Raw genomic sequence first — 18,190 nt, 5'->3', positions numbered from 1 at the left:
AGACCCATCTTTGTAATTAGGTCACGAAGGACCCCCTTGGGGGGCTAATAGAATAATGCGTGCATCACGAATATTTATTGTTTTTTATTTATTTTTATTGTATTCGGCTCAATCCTTTTAGTAAAAGATTGGGCTTTCTTCGCCCCAAAGGTTTTCTTTCTATTCTATATAGACTTTATCGCAATGCTGTACTTCATGTCAAATAGCTGTTATCCTGACTTCATCCGCTGGAAGAAGTTCGGCTTTTTGCACCGTCTTGCAGCTATTTAAATAATAATTTTTTATAATAATTTTATAAAAAAAAATTATTATTATGAAAAAATAAGAATTATTTTTTTTAAACCACTGCCTCAACCAACATTATTTCTGCACACCGTTTTACCCTAGACAATAATTGTTATTTACTCATCTTTCCTCATTTTTTTCTTGTTAAGGACCTCAAGACCCGGAAGACGCTTTTTCGCGGGCGATGTGAGAATGGCTTATACCCATTTTTTGGTGGCGGTGGACAATTCCATCACCCTATTTCAGTGTGTCTAGGCATTCGAGTCTCGGCTCAAAAATGGCATTCACGTCTTGGTCATCTTGCGTCGTCTATTATCAAGTTTTTAATTTCCAATAAACAAGTACCAATTCATGGTACTGCTGATGTAACGTTTTGTCAGTCGTGTCCTTTAGGAAAAAGTACTAAGTTACCGTTTAGTACTTCAGAGTCTGTTTCCCAATTTCCCTTACAACTTTTACATTCCGATGTTTGGTGTTCTCCAGTTATTTCAATTGAAGGCTTTTGATATTATGTTTTGTTTGTGGATGATTATTCTAGGTACTCTTGGATTTTTCCCATGAAAAATAAGTCTGAAGTGTTTGAAATATTTGTTCAATTTAAAGCTAAGGTCGAAAATCTGTTTAATACTTCAATAAAAACCCTTCAATGTGATGAAGGGGGTGAGTACAAAAGTAGAGGTTTTCAACAATTTCTTGCAACAAATGGAATTTCTCAAAGGTTTTCGTGTCCAAAACACCCCGAGCAAAATGGCCTAGCAGAAAGAAAACATCGACATATTGTTGAAACGAGTATTGTCTTGCTTTCTCACTCTCACCTTCCAAACAAATATTGGTTTGATGCATGTTCAACAGCAACTTATTTAATTAATCGATTGCCAACTCGAGTTTTGTCCCATAACTCGCCCTATGAGACATTATTTGAAAAACCTCCAAACTATGAGACCTTAAAGGTGTTTGGTTGTAAGTGTTTTCCTTGGCTTGTTCCTTATGCACAAAATAAACTTCAACCCAAGTCAAAACTGTGTGTATTTTTAGGATACTCACTGAATCATCAAAGGTATAAATGTTTGGACCTGTCCACGAGACGAATTTATTTGTCTCGCCATGTTCTATTCGATGAGGACTCATTTCCATTTAAGGAACTCACATCCTTGCGGGAAAACGTTGATAACATAGGTAGTTTTGCTTTTCCTGATCTTTTGTTCACATTTCCTATACTTTTGTCAGATACTTCCACCACTTTGCTGAACCCTACCCATCCTTTAGAGTCTCAATCCCAGCCAAACATAACCACGACCAACCTGCAAAATCCTGAACACCATACCATTCCCCACAATCCCATGTTATCTGATCCTTCCAACCCGCAAACCACCTTATCTCTCCCTGACCCTAGTTCCACGAACCAAAATTTAAATGAGCAAGCCCCAGTTGTTGCGTCACCCACGCCTCAGTCTTTGCCACCTTCAGACCACGATCTTACTTCAATAAGGCTGCGCATGACAACTCGATCACAGTCTGGAATCCAAAAACCTAATCCTAAATATGCTATGCATGTCTCTACTGATCTTTCTTTAGTTGAACCAACCTGTTTCAGTCAGGCAGTCAAGCACCACAAATGGAGGGAGGCCATGGTTCACGAATTTAATGCACTGCAGCGATGTGGCACATGGGAGCTTGTTCCTTATCATTCACAAATGCATGTGCTACCAAACAAATGGGTTTTTAAGATCAAACGACGGGCGGATGGCTCTGTAGAGAGGCACAAGGCGAGGTTAGTTGCCAATGGGTTTCATCAACAGCCTGGGCTTGATTACACCGAGACCTTTAGTCCTGTGGTCAAGCACAGCACCATACGACTGGTTCTTAGTTTGGCAGTTTCAAAAAAATGGCATATCAGGCAATTGGATGTACAAAATGCTTTATTGCATGGCTTTCTGAAGGAGGAAGCATATATGCGACAACTTGCAGGTTTCATTGATGAGCAGCATCCAACACATGTCTGCAAATTGCAAAAGAGTATATACGGATTGAAACAAGCTCCGAGAGCTTGGTTTCAACGCTTTTCAGAGTTTTTGCTTCAATTAGGGTTTCAAGCATCCACGTGTGATTACAGTTTATTTGTTTTCAATCACTCTGGTGTCTACTTGATTTTATTGATCTATGTAGATGATATATTGTTGACAGGGAACAGTACTCGCCACATGTCTAGCTTGATACGTAAACTGGGAACTTTGTTTTCAATGAAGGACTTGGGGCCTCTTCATTACTTTCTGGTTGTCGAAGTAACCTATTGTGGTGATCAAATGCATTTGAATTAGGCCAAGTATGCTGTGGACTTACTTCAGGGTACAAAGTTTTTGGATGCTAAACCAATTTCCACTCCAGTTTATTGCGGACAGAAACTCAGTGCTTACCATGGTGAGCCACATGACATTTCCGAGATGTATCGAAGTGTTGTCGGAGTACTTCAATATTTAACTATCACGAGACTAGACCTCTCTTATGCAGTAAACCAGGTATGTCAGTTCATGCACTCTCCAAAGAATACTCACTGGATGGCAGTTAAGCGGATCCTTCGATATGTTAAAGCCACATACAATCATGGTCTTGTGTATAAACCTGGTACTGCACACCTTACAGCGTATTATGATGCTGATTACGCTGGGAATCCTGATACACGGTATTCCACAGGTGGCTTTTGCATTTACTTAGGGTCCAATCTCGTGTCTTGGAGTTCTAAAAAGCAGAAAACTGTCAGTAGGTCAAGTTCAGAAGCTGAATATAGGCAGCTTGCTTATACTGCTGCAGAAGTATCATGGTTCCGGTCTTTATTTCGTGACCTACACTTGCATCTTGATCGACCAACAATCTGGTGTGACAATGTTTCCTCCATTGCCCTTGCTTCAAATCCAGTTTTTCACTCCCGTACAAAGCACTTGGAGGTGGATTATCATTACGTTCGTGAGAAAGTGGTTCGTCAAGAGTTATTTGTGAATTTCATATGTTCTCAAGACCAGATTGCTGATCTTTTTACAAAAGGATTGTCCTCTTCACGGTTCAAGCATCTTGTTTCCAAGCTTCCAGTTGTTTCTCCTCCTGTCAGCTTGCGGGGGGCTGTTAGACCAAGTCCGAGTCTGGTGGTGGTTTCCTCAAATTCAGGAGGTTGTGATCAACCTAAACTCTTATCCAAGAAGAGTTAGATTAGTTCAAACTTCTTTTCGAATGTTAGTTGTTTTCCGTAATACGCTTTGTAGTTTCTGTTGTAATTTTGAATTTGAAATAGCCTTGTAAATAGGGATTTCAATCCCTGATGTAATCTGAATGTGAATATAAATACATGCAACCTCTCTCTGAAAGTGCATGCAAATTGAAGTAAAACCTTGAGAGTTCTTAAGTTTTACAGGAAGAAGCCTTGTAGGATTTTAGAAGTTGCAGTCCATGAAGATGATTCACTGGATAAGAGCATTATGATTTGTCGGTTTTCATATTTGAATTAGTTCCCTAATGTTTGCAATGTGAGTTCTTGAAATGGTTTGGTTCTTCTTGGACCCTGCAATGCAAGAAGGTTATTGGAAACCTTTAGTAAGTTTGGGATGTTCATAATTATTGAAATTTTGTTGCAAGAAATTGGGGGATGAATTCGGTTTCAGAGGAATGTTATCCTTTTTTATTCTTATACTGCACAGGAAAAAAAAAAAGACACACACACACACACACAATGCATTGGGTGCAAGTATGTGCTTTTTATCATTTATTTTTGTAGTGTGAAGTCAATTGTGTTTTTATTGCTTCAGTCAAGTTGCACTTACTCTTGGTCTACCACCAACATTGGTCTTCAATTCACCATTTAAATGTGAAAGAGGAAGTCCCCCCTCCCATATGGTTAGAGCCTTAGAGGTGGATGGTTTTTTTTTTTTTCTTTAAGGAAGTTATTGGAAACTATATTATTTGAATATTTTATATTTTAACAAGCAAGTGAAGTCAAGTCTTAGTAATTTTGATGCATATTGGGTTTATGCATATTATATTAGTGATTTTGATGCCATCAACTCTATCTCAATGTATCACTTTTGACATTTTATTCAGCTTCATGTGGTAATTGTACTTAATTAATAGGGATTTAGAGGTTTTTATTCTCAGTTCATGTAGGCGTCAAGGTATTAATTTGCTTCACTTAGGCTCATGAAGTTTGATTAAACTTTTCATTTCAATTGTACCAATTAGGCTCATAAAGTGGGTTCAAAGAGCTCCAAGAGCTTGATTCAACCAATTGATACTTATCATGTAAACTTCTTTCAAAAAGTTAAAACATCGTTAAGTGTAAATAACATTATCTATTACAATCTTTTATTCTTTTTGAAACATATTTTTTCATGCGGTTTCTAATCCCGCAACAACACGCGAGCAATATTTCTAGTTATAACTAAGAATATGATAAAATATATGGTATAATCGGCTCATTAGCAAGTTTATGGTTTAAGGTTTAATGTGTGGGAAAGTTCTTGGAGGTGTTCAGGTTCATATTAGTTAAGACAATTCAGGTTTTGGCAATGCCGTATACGTACGAAACGTTGATAGTGCTAAACAACTCGTATGTACAAAAATTAGCTTTCAGTGTCAATTCATATTCTATCTCTAAAGAATCTTATTTTTTCTTTCAAAGCATGTTGTATAAGAAGAGTTGATGGTACTAAACAGCACGTACATACAAAAAATCAGCTTTCGATGTCAATTCATATTCTCTGTAAAGAAATTTTTTTTTTTTTCAATTACCACGTAGAAGCATAGGGATGAGTTCTTCCCCTTCTTCTAGGGACAAGTACTACTGATAACTAAAATCCAAGTCGTGAACATATGATAATTAATCCAAGTCGTTGTTATGAAAATGAAAGTTGCAGGAAAATTAGTTTGATTAATATTCCGCTGATAAACAATTAAAAGTCACAACTACCGTCAGTGTCGGGGATTTCAGTGTTGGGGTTGGTTTCCTGGTTCATTAGATGAGCGGCACACACGGCGGCAGACATAGTAACTCCGCTACATGACCGAACGAGGACGAGCACCGTACGTTTTCGAGAACGACCGCCATTTTTGTTGATTTTTGAGCTGCTACTTGGACTGGAGGACGACGAGCACTGTTTGCTCTGCGAGTGTTCTTCGTTGTTCCTTTGTACAAAATGACTTAATGGCCCAAGCCTTGCTAGGTGACTAGATTTCCACACACGGAAGGATGGAAGAATTGGGGAAGAGGATTCGAACACGGAGTCTTGAGCTTGGGGATAAGATAAATATTATTAATCACTTGAACAACAAGTTTTTTGAGTTATAAGGATAAGATTCTTGAGCTAAATGATAAACACATATTTTTGTAATTTTTCACAACTCTATTTAATCTTGTGCGTTGATTTTTAATTTTTCTCAAAGTTCCAAAGGAGGCTGTCAAATTGATTGATATATTATTTTTTTTACCGAATTAGAGTCAAATTTTTCTTGCAAGTTTATCTGCTTGACAAAGGTACTCAAAAAAGAATAATCGAAAGGTGGCTTCTTGGTCTTTCCATTTTTGTTTTGTTTTGTTTTTTTTTTTTTTTGTGAAAAAAAAATATTATCTACACTAAGGGAGCAGAGGTGGGCTTAGCCTCACAATAGGCTAGTAATAATATGGTTTAATTTCACCTTTGGCAATAATCGAATTTAAAACCTTTCACTTACAAATGAAGAGGAATACTACTAAACTATAGTACTAACGGGCCGTCTTTCCTCTTCTTTTGGGGTTGATGAAGTAATCAAACTCCATAGCCAGATTGGTACATTAATTATCTATCTTAATTAGTTTTTAAATCTCTAACATCGCATTCTTATTCGAATAAGAATGTAATTGGTCCCCAAAGTCAATGGGAGAGGACCTTGAGAATCGGCTGTGTCCTTGTATACAAGGAGAAATTATACAGTGGTACTGTGAAAAAAATTGTTCTTGAATAAAAAGTTTGTTAAACAACATTAACAACATGCCTTGAGCTTAGGGATCAAAAATAATTTTGTAACCCTACCATGAGTATTTTGGTTATTTTACATAAAATGGAACGAAAATATATTAGAAGTTAAGAACGGGTCGTAGCACTGCTTGTGCAGATACAGATAAATTGATTAACGTGACAGACTTCTAGATCCTCTTTCTATGGAAGAACCCTGCATATACTTCCTCAGCTGCTCCAAATCCTACCATTTCATTCAAAGGCCATGTGTGGTATCAACTTTTTATCAGAAGAGAGGTGTCAGTAAGGCCCAGTGAAATGGTATGATCACACAAAAATTTGGAACTCTGCAAATCTAGAAGGGCCATAGTGTACCAGTGTTTCCTTCCCTTGTGTATTCAAAAAGAGTTAATACAAACTCTTGATGAAGAGTTACTGCCCAAATAAAATAGAGTACTTTTTCAGTTTTGTATTGAACAATGAGTACGCGGATTATTCATGTTTGGGTGGAAAATATGGCTACTCATTCAAAGAAAAAAAAAAGGAATGCGATATGAAGTGTTGCTGTGTTTGAAACAGTGAATGAATTGGTCCAACGGCAACTTAACCTAGTTGATTGGAGATTCCACGATTTAGGTTTAATAGGTAAACTAGTTTGGCATGATTCAAGGACATTAACATACAACATGCCTCATTCGTATGGTGGAAGAGTGTCATCTGCTGAAGTAATTAGGGTACTTATGTTTAATGATGCTGACATCTTGTAATCAAGAGGAATAGAACAGATTATTCTTAATCAATGTCACCTATGTGAGAGTAAATTTGCAGTCTCATTTAGGAACTCGACATATCGCATCTGCTCGTTTTTGGTTGTGTGGTCTATGTGTTAATTTCGCCGCCCTTACGTACAAAAATGGGGCCTCAGCGAAGGATGGGAATCTATGTTAGATATGATTCTTCTTCGATCATTCGTTACTTGGAACCTTTGACAAGCGATCTGTTTATCGCTCGTTTCGTAGATTGTCACTTCTATGAGACAATCTTCCCATCGTTAGGGGGAGATAAGAACGTCAACATTCCTGAAGAACAACGTGAATTATTTTGGACGACTCCCACTTTGTCTCATTTAGATCCTCGCACCGCTCAGTGTAAAACTGAAGTGCAACGCATCTTAGATCTTCATAGCATAGCTTAGAGTACGCCAAATGCTTTCACCGATCTAGCACAAGTGACAAGATCACATATTCCAGTTGCGAATGAGCCTACAAAGATGGATGTACCAAATGTACGACGGACTTCCCTCCTGGAGGCCCGGGATGCCAACTTTGGTGATCCACGTACATTAGCGACTAGCCAATCATCAGCCCCTACTCATAAGCGTGGTAGACCACTTGGTTCAAAAGATTCACATCCCTGGAAGAGGAAACCAACGGCACAGGCTTCTGAAGAGCCTACCATGAATCCGATTGTCGCTTACTCATTCTATCCAACTCATGAGGAAATTCTAGATTACGAAAGCGTCATTGAAGAGACAAATCCTCCTACTGAGTTTCGTGAAATTTTGGTCTATTATGCTAGCTTAGATGATGTGTCATGTAGAAATAAGATAATCATTGACGATGCATTAACATATGCAATAGCTACTGAGATCATGTTGAGCGATGACATTGAACCCTGTTCCGTTGATAAATGTCGATGTATAACCGATTGGTCAAACTGGAAATAAGTAATCCAAATCGAACTTGATTCACTTGCAAAACGTAAAGTGTTTGGACCTGTAGCTCCTACTTCTCCACATGTGAAGCCCGTTGGCTACAAGTGGGTTTTCGTTCGGAAGCTTAATGAGAAAAACGAAATTGTGTGTTACAAAGCTCGTCTTGTTGCGCAAGGCTTCTCACAGCACCTCGGGATTGACTATGATGAAACTTATTCACCCGTTATGAATGTGATTACTTTTCGCTACCTTATCAGTTTGGTAGTTTCCGAAAAAACTGAGTATGCAGCTGATGAACGTAGTAACTGCGTATCTTTATGGGGATCTTGATACAGAAATTTACAAGAAAGTTCCTGAAGGACTTACATTGACTGGATCAAATATTTCCAAACCCCAGAACACGCTCTCAATTCGACTAAGGCTTTCATTCTACGGTTTGAAGCAATCCAGAAGAATGTGGTATAACCGTCTGAGTGAGTATTTGACTAGTCAGGGATATGTGAACAACGAACTATGCCCTTGTGTGTTCATTAAGAAGTCACATTCCGGTTTTGCGATAGTTGCAGTATATGTTGATAACATGAACCTTTTTGGAACTACTAAAGACCTCGCGAGAACTGTCGTACACCTAAAGTCGGAATTTGAGATGAATGATCTAGGAAAGACTCGATATTGTCACGGTCTCGAGATAGAGCACCATTTGGATGGAATCTTAGTACACCAAACAAACTACACCCAAAAGGTGTTGCGTTGCTTTAACAAGGATAAAGCAAAGCCTTCGAGTTCTCCTATGGTCATTCGATAGCTAGATGCAAAACGAGATCCCTTTCATCCAAAGGAGGAAGATGACAAGATTATGGAGCTTGAAGTTCCTTATCTAAGTGCAATATGTGTTTTATTGTACTTAACTCAATACACTAGACCCGACATCTCCTTCGCTGTTAATCTTTTGGCAAGATACAATAATACACCAACACGCAGACACTGGACTGATGTTAAAGACATCTTCTGCTACATTAAAGGTACTACAGATTTGGGCTTGTTCTATCTCTACGAATCCTTGAGTGATGTTGCACCCCTTAGCCGCTTCTTGAGTCGATTATCGCCTTGTTGGTTATGCCAACGTAGGATACTTGTCTGATTAGCACAAGGCGCGTCCTCAAACGGGTTATGTCTTTACCGTTGGAGGCACAACAATCTCTTGGAGGTCAATTAAACAGACCTCAATTGCCACTTCGTCTAACCATGTTAAAATTCTCGCCTTACATGAAGCAACTTGGGAATGCTTTTGGTTAAGAGCAATCGTGGGCCATATTCGAAGCTCCTGTGATCTTTACCCCGTCATGGATGTCCTAACGACGACCTATGAAGATAACGCATTATGCATCAAACATCTCAAGAAGGGTTACATCAAAGGAACAACACCAAGCACATTGCGTCGAAGTTTTTCTTCTCACATCAACAACAAGAGTATCAGAAGATTGAAGTCACCCAAATCCGTTCACAATACAATCTAGGCAAACTCTTCACTAAATCACTACCGAAGACGACGTTTCAGAAACTTGTTCAAGGAATTGGTATGCGTAAACTTTATGAGTTGTAACATTGCTAGTTCCCTTTCGAATTATGGCAAACTCAATGAGAGTATCCTGAAGAATACTTACTTGATCTTAATGTACTATTTTTCCCTATGATTAGAAGCATTTTTTTCCCACTGGGTTTTGCTACCTAACTAGGTTTTAACGAGGCACCCACCTTAGGTTTTCATATCCCTGATGACGTCCCGTTGACGTTTTTTCTTTTGACTTTGCATTTCTCATGCATCTTTCCTTAAATTATAGATTTTGTCCCTACTTGGGTTTTTGCCATAGCCTTAGGGACTTACTTCCTTATGCAAGTTCCTACCTTATTGAGAATAGCGTTGTTCCCAGAATCAGTGTCAACGAGTCGACTTCCTAAACTTCTACATGATGCTAAATCTACCTTGAGTATTTACACACTCAAGGGGGAGTGTTATGAACTTTCCTAGTTTAAGTATGACTGTGTAAATCATAGATTAGATTCGATTCTAGTTATTCTTTCCTATATGGATTTTTATTCTTTGGGGATGAAGGATTTCTTCTCCCTCTTATTACTATAAATAAAGGTACTACATATGAGGAAATAACATACACATTCCCCTACGATTCTACAAACATATCTCTCCTCTCTTTCTCTCGTTGCCGCCGGCCCCTTCCCCTTAATCAGATAAATTTCAATCAATGGAGTTGAAAAAAGAGGGATGAGAACCTAATTTCTCCTAAATATTATGTAAAAAGTCAACTACTATCAATTACAATCAAATCATATATTTAGCTTCTAATCTATCCCTGACTTTGTGGGATAGAGTTGATGTTGGTAACTTGGCACTTGGTTGTATAAGGTAAGAATAAAATGGCAGAAGCAATGGTAGTTAATTTCACTGGTCATAACCACAGAAGCAAAACTTTCAACAACTCTTAGATTTATTAACATGCGGAAACAATTCCAACGAGATGTGGATCCGAAAAATGCCAATATTATTGGATTGTTGAGCTTGTACGAGATGTTATTTTTATTTAAAAACCATCAATAAAACACTTGCAGTTGACTTAATTACTTAAACCACTTGTGCTAATGTCTTCTTGTTGTTTGCTTCCCAGAACATATCTAACATCAAGCACTCTATACATATAAGGTTTAGATTGCACATGATCAATATATAAACATAGAAACGCTACCCTGGCTATATATCAACAATATTGATTCGCGGCCAGAGCTATACAATATGTACTCAACTAGAGTTGTGTATGGAACTCTTGGCCATAATTTGAGCGTCTCGACTTTGACGTTTCTGAATATACTAATTGCTTGTTGTCGATGGCAAGCTCCCACCATTGACATCCGCTATTCCAGCCGGGGACAGGGGCAGGCGTCGTTGTGCCTTGGTACAGAAACGACGGATGGTAGCAAGTGCCACCTCTTCAGGCTTGTTACATTCCCAATATGGTTTGCATCTGGAGACTACAATTTCCAAGTCCTGGGACATGAGCACAAATGCTTCTACTTTTGTCCGAGTCTTAACATGTTTGCTGGAGACTGGAACTTCGGTGGAACAGTTTGATTCCCAATCGAGAAGTTCTTCCCCGTAAAAGTTACCTTTCCCGAGGGGCTTGATGGACCTTGATGAGATTCCTTGCCCAGCATGACCATCACTCGATGACTCGTAGGTCCACATTGTCCCTTTGATAATGAACAGCATGCAATCGAGTGGATCTCCCATTCGAAAAACGAAGGTGTTCTCACTGTACGTCACTGGCTTCAGATGGTCGCATATCAACGTCAACACTTTTTTATGCTTGTCCTTGAGCTTATTTACCTATACGATAACACATGAGCGTGCGCGCAGACATATATCATCAGAAAAACATTGCAGTGAAAATGGATGGCATTAATAGATGGAGAGAGATCGAGTTTTGAAGAACATACTTTTCTAAGTGTATCCATGAAAAGAAAGCGTTTTATAGATCTTTTGCTTTGCCAAGGAAGAATAAGGAATGGGTTGTGGACATCAGCATCTGGGTATGTTTTCAATGCTTTCTCTATGCTATTCATGATATCGTTCTTGATATCATTAGGGAATTTATTTTCGTCTATCCACATGCGTACATCTAGCTTCTTCAATCTTATCAACCCCCCTTTTTGTCTCATCTCCTCTGTTTTTGTAGCTTCCATCTGCATAAAAGTCTGTCTCGCCACAAATCAAACAATTAATATACTCGAAGAATGATCTCCGCAGTCCCAACTCCCAAACACGGGAAAATTGTTGAAAGTTAAAAGTACAGAGAGATTCAATATACTAACCTGCACGTTTCCGATGAGATATATAAATAGTAGCAAGCCAATGACAGAAATGAGAATCGCAAACAAGTTTTCCCACACATACGTACTTGTTGTCAAATTCGTCCCAAAATTACTGCAAAATATTATAGGTACATGATATCATATTAGACAATGTTACCAAACTAGATAACCCCAAAAATTTTATTCGCTACATATTTTTCTATAAATTGTTGATTGTCAATGGATATGATGTGTACCTTAGATTTTTCAAGCCCCACCAAAAAGAGTACAAGAACTTTTTTCCGAACTTTTGCTCTGGGTTTCGATTCATATGGGAATCAAGAAACATTCCAAAGTTAAATGGAGATATATCACCATTTGGCGTAGGAGTATCCAACGAGCAATGGCCGTCTAGAAGTGTGAAATTTTTTGCAGTAGTACTCTCATTATTATCGCAGTAGAAAGTATTCATACATTCCCGGGTATTTATAGTAAGATCTTTACAAACCTTGTGCCAACACGATGCCTCTCGTTGAATAGAAAAAAAATACCAAAAAGCTCCGAGTACCTAAATCCATAACATGAAAACACAAAACTCTAGATATTAGTCTACCTATGTCAGAATAGAATTAATTAATCTGGAATCTTCTTTGTAATTAACAGAAGGTAATATCAATTGTAATTAATTTAGAATTCCCATCACATGTGGGTTTTCTTAGAGCCTATATACATTGTATGCATTATACATATTTAATTCAAAGAATCGTCACGTATTACTACAGTCTAGTGGTACTATATGACAATTCTCGCCAAAAGCAAATTTAAACTGCATTATTGTTAGTTCATTGTGAGGTTTAGTATACCCCTCTCCTTGATGTAGATAATATTATTTATTTAAAAAAAATATTCAAATAATCATATTTTTACATGGTATTATTCGCCCACCGTAGAATAGCGACCTAACCATGTCATCTTTTTCGCACCCAAAAAAAAAAAAAAAATACTTCGGGTCGTTCTCTTCTTTTAGGACTTTCTCACACCAACAAAAAAATAATAATCAAATCACAGCAGCGTTTACTCCCTTATTGCTGTCTCACTACTATAGTTTTTAGGGTTTTGTCTTGATTCTCCTCTTTTCTTTTTGGCGTCGTCAACCTGTCATGTCTGGCCATCCTCCTTGCCTCAATTCACTTCACAGCAACATCAAGCCTTGTCGCATCCTCCTAGGCTCAACACACCGCAGCTGGCCGTTTAGGTCCTCCATGGTGTTAAACTTGTACCACCTCACAGCATGCCCCAGCCTCCGGCCCATACCCCATAGACCCGACTTTGGCTCCTCCCTTAGTCAGCGCTCACCTTGCTTCCCTGCCTGATCCAAGCTATTATTTTGATACCAGTACCATTCATTATATGATCGGACAATCTTCCATCTTTCATGCTACTCGACTTTAAAATGGCCCAACCAATATTTATTTGGGTAAAGGTGAAACAAAGAATGTTACTCATATTGGGATTTGGATCTCATCGAGATCTAAATTGTGAAGATCCAAGAATTCCTTACATTCTAACTATTTATCGTACATCGTGCCATTAGAAATTATTTTGAATTTTAAATATAAAATTAAGCACGAATAATATCTAACAAAAACTGGCTGCACGATGTACGATGAACGGTTAGGATGCAAAGATCTCCATGATCCTCACAAAGAGAATCCAAAAAGATCCTCATTCCCATATTGGTACCGTTCATCTCACTCTTGGTCCTACTAGATTTCATCTAATGTTTTTCTTATTCCAGAATTTAGGAAAAATCTTCTCATTGTTGCTCGCTTTTATTCAAGAAAGTCTCGTCTTTTTTGTTTTTGCTTCAAATTTCTATCAAATCTTTTTCAAAACTTATTTTAAATCACTATTAATTAAGAATTAGTTTAAATACAAATTATTCATTGAGCTGTTTATACTACATTTTTATGTGTTTTTATCCTTACATCTGCAGGTGATAAAAATTCTATCATGAGAATCTATTAGGCATAGAGAGAATGTATGATTAATGGAGAAGATGAAGAGTCCAGAGAAGGTTGATTAATTGATACAGAGTCCTGGATCATTAAAGACTTAGCCAGATAAACACCCAGACTAAGGTATTTATAGAGATCTTCAGAGTCATTGTAGAGAAAGTAATCCCAATTAAATTGGGAGACTATCTAGTAGAGAATCTAGGATAAGATATCTAATTCTCCTAAGATTATAATTACATTACCTAATCCCCAAGATATCCTAATTTGATTTGAATTAAGGTTTCCTTACTTGGGACAAAAGTAAAATCTTCGATGGGCTTAAATCTAGCATGTCGGATTAAGGCTATCGGACTATGCATCATGGGCTATGGACATTCCGGCTCTTCTTTCCACGAAGGTGCCATGTATCATAGTCCTAGAAGAGCTAAAAAGGGTATGTATTTATCACTTTCCTTGCATACTGTCTAAAACAAAAATAAGTATTTTTTTCAAACAAATATTAGTATTTTTTTTTTAAGATTATATTAAAGAGGGACCTATTTAAAATCATCTTTTTTTTTTCAATATTGTCGCTTAGTTCATGAGTTTCCCTTGCACTACTGATATGATTGTTGCCAAACTGATTCACCGTTGTATTAAAGTACCATGGATTTGGCATCACTTTGACCCCTTAACTTACTTCTGATCTGCTTATTCTAATGCTAATTGGGCATGTTGTATAGACACTAAGACTTCATTCATCTCAATGTGAAAGCAAATCGGGCCAAGCTGATTGGTATGAACCAACTAAGAAGGGGTTCGTTCTGTTGTCGCTCCACCATTGGCTACATTATTTATCTTTACACAAATCTCATCTTTTGGTGCTCTAAAAAGCAACTGACAATGTCCCTATCTGGCGCTGACTTTGAATCTAGGTCCCTTGCTCATGCATGTGCTTAAGACTATATGGCTTTATTTCCTTCTTCGTGAGCTTGGGGTTCGACTATACTTTCCAATTCTACTTCATTGTGACAACCTCAATACGACTTGTTCTGCTACTAATTCAGTTCATCATGCTCCTACTCACCATATGGAACTTGATTATCATTTTGTTTGTCGTGGCTCTTGGTAGTCATCGCATTTGTTGCATATCATTTTACTAAATCTCTTTATCATTTTACATGATTAATTTAGAATTCTTACTCAAACCCTATATATTATAAACATTGTACATGATTAATTTAAAGAGTCATATTCCTACACTATCATTTTCACAAAAAAAAAAACTGCATGATCCATAATCCAATATTGGTAATTAACAAAGTATTAAAATAGAATGACAATTGAAATGAAACTTACATGACTAGCAAGAATGTAGAGAAACACGTTGAACAGACCCTTAGCCCATATTCCATTCGTCCTTTTGAATACCTTGGCCGATAGGTGAATTCGAGAAATCCTCGGAAGATATTGACCAAGAAGAAACACATTCACAAACTTTTTGTTTTCTATAAATCCTGAGCCTTTCATTGGGTAAAACATTAGTATAAGCAGCTGCAGGAAATAAACCAGGGTTAGAACATAGAAGTCCATCAATTTCAGCTAGCAGATAAAAAAGAAAAATTAAGAAGAAGAAGACTTCAGCTAGCAGATAAAAAAAAAATTTAAGAAGAAGAAGAAAAGAAAAAAAAAAATTAGAGTTTAGTTAATTTTTCTTACTTGTGGGAGGGGAAGAAGAGCTAAAACGTCAATTATGATGGATAACCACGACATATTCTGAGCTATTTTCCTGGCATGTTGAATCAACTCTCTGTCTTCCCATTTCTTACTGGAATTTCCCCTGGTTTGTTCCACCGCCGCAGAGGATCCATTTTTCCGGGTATTCGTTTTGGAGGTTGGCACAGCCACACAAGTCCCCGACTTTTTGTCCATTGTCTTTTGAACAGAGTCACAAATTTCACATATCAAATGCACCAGGAAAATGACATCCGTGAGTGATCGCATAACAAGAGCAACAATTTTCAACGTTTTGTCCGTTTGAAGGCACTTTTGTTTCTGATCGATGTTCACAACGTAAAAGAACAAAGGATCCAGAGAGACAGCAAATACACATGAGATCACAATTATACTGTTCCACATTTGAAGGTAAGGCCCCTGATGCACATCACATATCTCCTTTATTTTTATTGTCCAATTTTTTCCTTCGTTTTTCGGTTTTTGGGCACTCGTTCCAGTTCTAGCCATTGATTTTCTGGGAAACAAGCAACAAACAACAACTGAAATTCATATGCATTCACCCTAAACCCTAATATGAGCCCCTCGAGCTAACAAATTAAACAAGACAAAATCAAATATAAATCTGATTCTAACAGCAGCTATTAGGTATATTTCAGACAGTCTTCACCAAAACAAGTATCCGTCTCAAAAATATTATAGCCTAGTACGGCTTTAACCAAAAACGTCTCGAAAATATTGCGGGAATACTAAAATATGGGATCGGGTCGAAAAAAGGACGTATCCCAGCACACTTGGGCTGGCTGCAGTAAATGGGTCAAGGCCCTGCAGCAAAGCTGCGGACTTGTTGGGCCTCGGAGATATTGGCTGCAAGGCAGTTTAGGTGGCATTTTCAATGGGTAATGTTTTCATGTATCTTGATCTTTTAAATATCTTCCCTTATTTTAAGCGTACCTGATTGGCAGAAAACAGCAAAAACCGTTGAATTTGTAGAAAATCCTTCTTGGAAAGTCAGAATTGCATCTTCAATATGCATTGTATCACGTTCAACATAGAAAAATTAAATTGAATCAATAACATGTAGATCAATTTAATTAAAATAATAAGTTAATCATAAAAAGAGTGATTAAAACGTAATATTCCCTTGATAAAAGAACAACCTTTCTGTAGCGCATCGTTAAGAGCGTGCTGATAACGTGTTGTAGACTTAATTTAAGGTATCATTATAAAGGATAGAAAGCGAGAGGTGCGGCAGCACAAAGAGAAGAGATAGATGTGTTATTCTACTTCATTGTGCCTTTACTATAGTAGTAGGAAAAGTAAGTTTCTTACTCCAATAAGATTACAACTCTAATAGGATAATATCTAGCCTAAAATATATGACAGAATCTACTAAGTATATCTCATATATGATAAGATTTACAGGATCACATTCCTAAATAAATATGACTGCTACATAGTAATAATTTAACAATAAATTTACAAAATTAACTACAATACTTATATATATTTAATAGAACTACTATGTAATGATCAAATATAATTCAAGTGAATGGTTGAAGACCACCACAAGAAGTCTAAATGAAATCAGGTTACTACCAAAATATTTTAGAAATTTTCACTATACACCACAAAATAGAAAAACTACTTTATTTAAAAAGGCCAAATCTCACTTTGATATTCTAGATGATAAATATATATATTGCTATTTGTCAAATTTCCGTCCCGAATTTGTATAGAGCTTTCAATTTTCTCCTAAACTTTAATTTTAGCCAATTTTCCTGGTCCTTCCCGAGATGTTAAATATTGAAATTTCCATGCAATTTTCTATCTATTTTGGTCATATGACAAAATGTTTGAGGGTAATAAAGTAATTTTACCCTTTATGTGGACAACGTTTTTTTTTCTTTTCTTCTCTTTCTTCTTTTTTCCTAGTTGACTTCGTACACTTTTTGTTTGAATTAGTTTTAGCAGTTACAAAGTATTGGCTTTGCGCCCAATTTACCAAAACAAAATTACAGTTTTGCCCTTATACAATTGTCATGTGTTATTCGTGACCAAGATCGATGAAAATTTTCAAAATCTAACGTCAGGGGGTAAGTGACTATTTATAAAAAGTTTAAGGGATAAACGGCCAAAATTAAAACTCAGGAGAGAAATTGACAACTCTATACAAGTTCAAACAAATCAATAACTAGGTCATATATGTTTGAAAGGAAACGATTTCATTAGAACTTCAAATCAAGTAAAGCTATCTTGAAGTAGGGCATCTGAAGAAACGCATGAGGGACCTCACTCCAAAGTAATATTACATATGATTCATTATACATTTGTAGTCAATCCATAAATTAGTATAAGTAAGAGTTTGTCTTAGCTTTTTGTTTAAGAAATAGTCAGTGCTTAATTTACAAAATAGTGACAGTACTAGTTTACGAAACAGTGATCATACCAGTGTTTGGTTTGAAAAATAGTCAGTATTTAGTTTACGAAATAGTGATAGTACTATTACTTGGTTTAATATATATAGTCTATTGTGTTCGGTTTAAGAAATAGTCAGTGTTTAGTTTACGAAATAGTAATAGTACTAGCGTTCGGTCTAAAAAATAATCAGTCTTCAGTTTATG

General features: G+C 37.0%; 1 protein-coding gene across 1 annotated transcript; it reads right to left on the bottom strand.

The window, feature by feature from the left end:
- Positions 1–10,709: 10,709 nt before the first annotated feature.
- Positions 10,710–16,080, bottom strand: LOC103967226 (cyclic nucleotide-gated ion channel 1-like). Its single transcript, XM_009380507.3, has 6 exons — positions 15,552–16,080; positions 15,192–15,386; positions 12,093–12,403; positions 11,857–11,968; positions 11,482–11,739; positions 10,710–11,371 (listed from the first exon to the last, which is right to left on the bottom strand). The coding sequence occupies exons 1-6, from the start codon at positions 16,074–16,076 to the stop codon at positions 10,856–10,858; spliced, it is 1,917 nt and encodes a 638-aa protein (XP_009378782.1). The 5' UTR covers positions 16,077–16,080; the 3' UTR covers positions 10,710–10,855.
- Between the last annotated feature and the right edge of the window lie 2,110 nt (positions 16,081–18,190).

This window comes from the organism of the source record quoted next, unplaced genomic scaffold (assembly GCF_019419815.1).
Source record: "Pyrus x bretschneideri cultivar Hongxiangsu unplaced genomic scaffold, Pyrus_bretschneideri_v1 Contig4, whole genome shotgun sequence".
NCBI lineage: Eukaryota > Viridiplantae > Streptophyta > Magnoliopsida > Rosales > Rosaceae > Pyrus > Pyrus x bretschneideri.
This window is presented reverse-complemented; position numbering and strand designations above follow the sequence as displayed.

Coding starts and splice junctions, on each gene's coding strand:
- LOC103967226 (XM_009380507.3), bottom strand. CDS start 16,076: ATGGCTAGAACTGGAACGAGTGCCCAAAAACCGAAAAACGAAGGAAAA. Junction 15,387..15,551: donor CTCTTCTTCCCCTCCCACAA/GTAAGAAAAATT, acceptor TATTTCCTGCAG/CTGCTTATACTAATGTTTTA. Junction 12,404..15,191: donor TCTACATTCTTGCTAGTCAT/GTAAGTTTCATT, acceptor TTATGGATTTAG/GTACTCGGAGCTTTTTGGTA.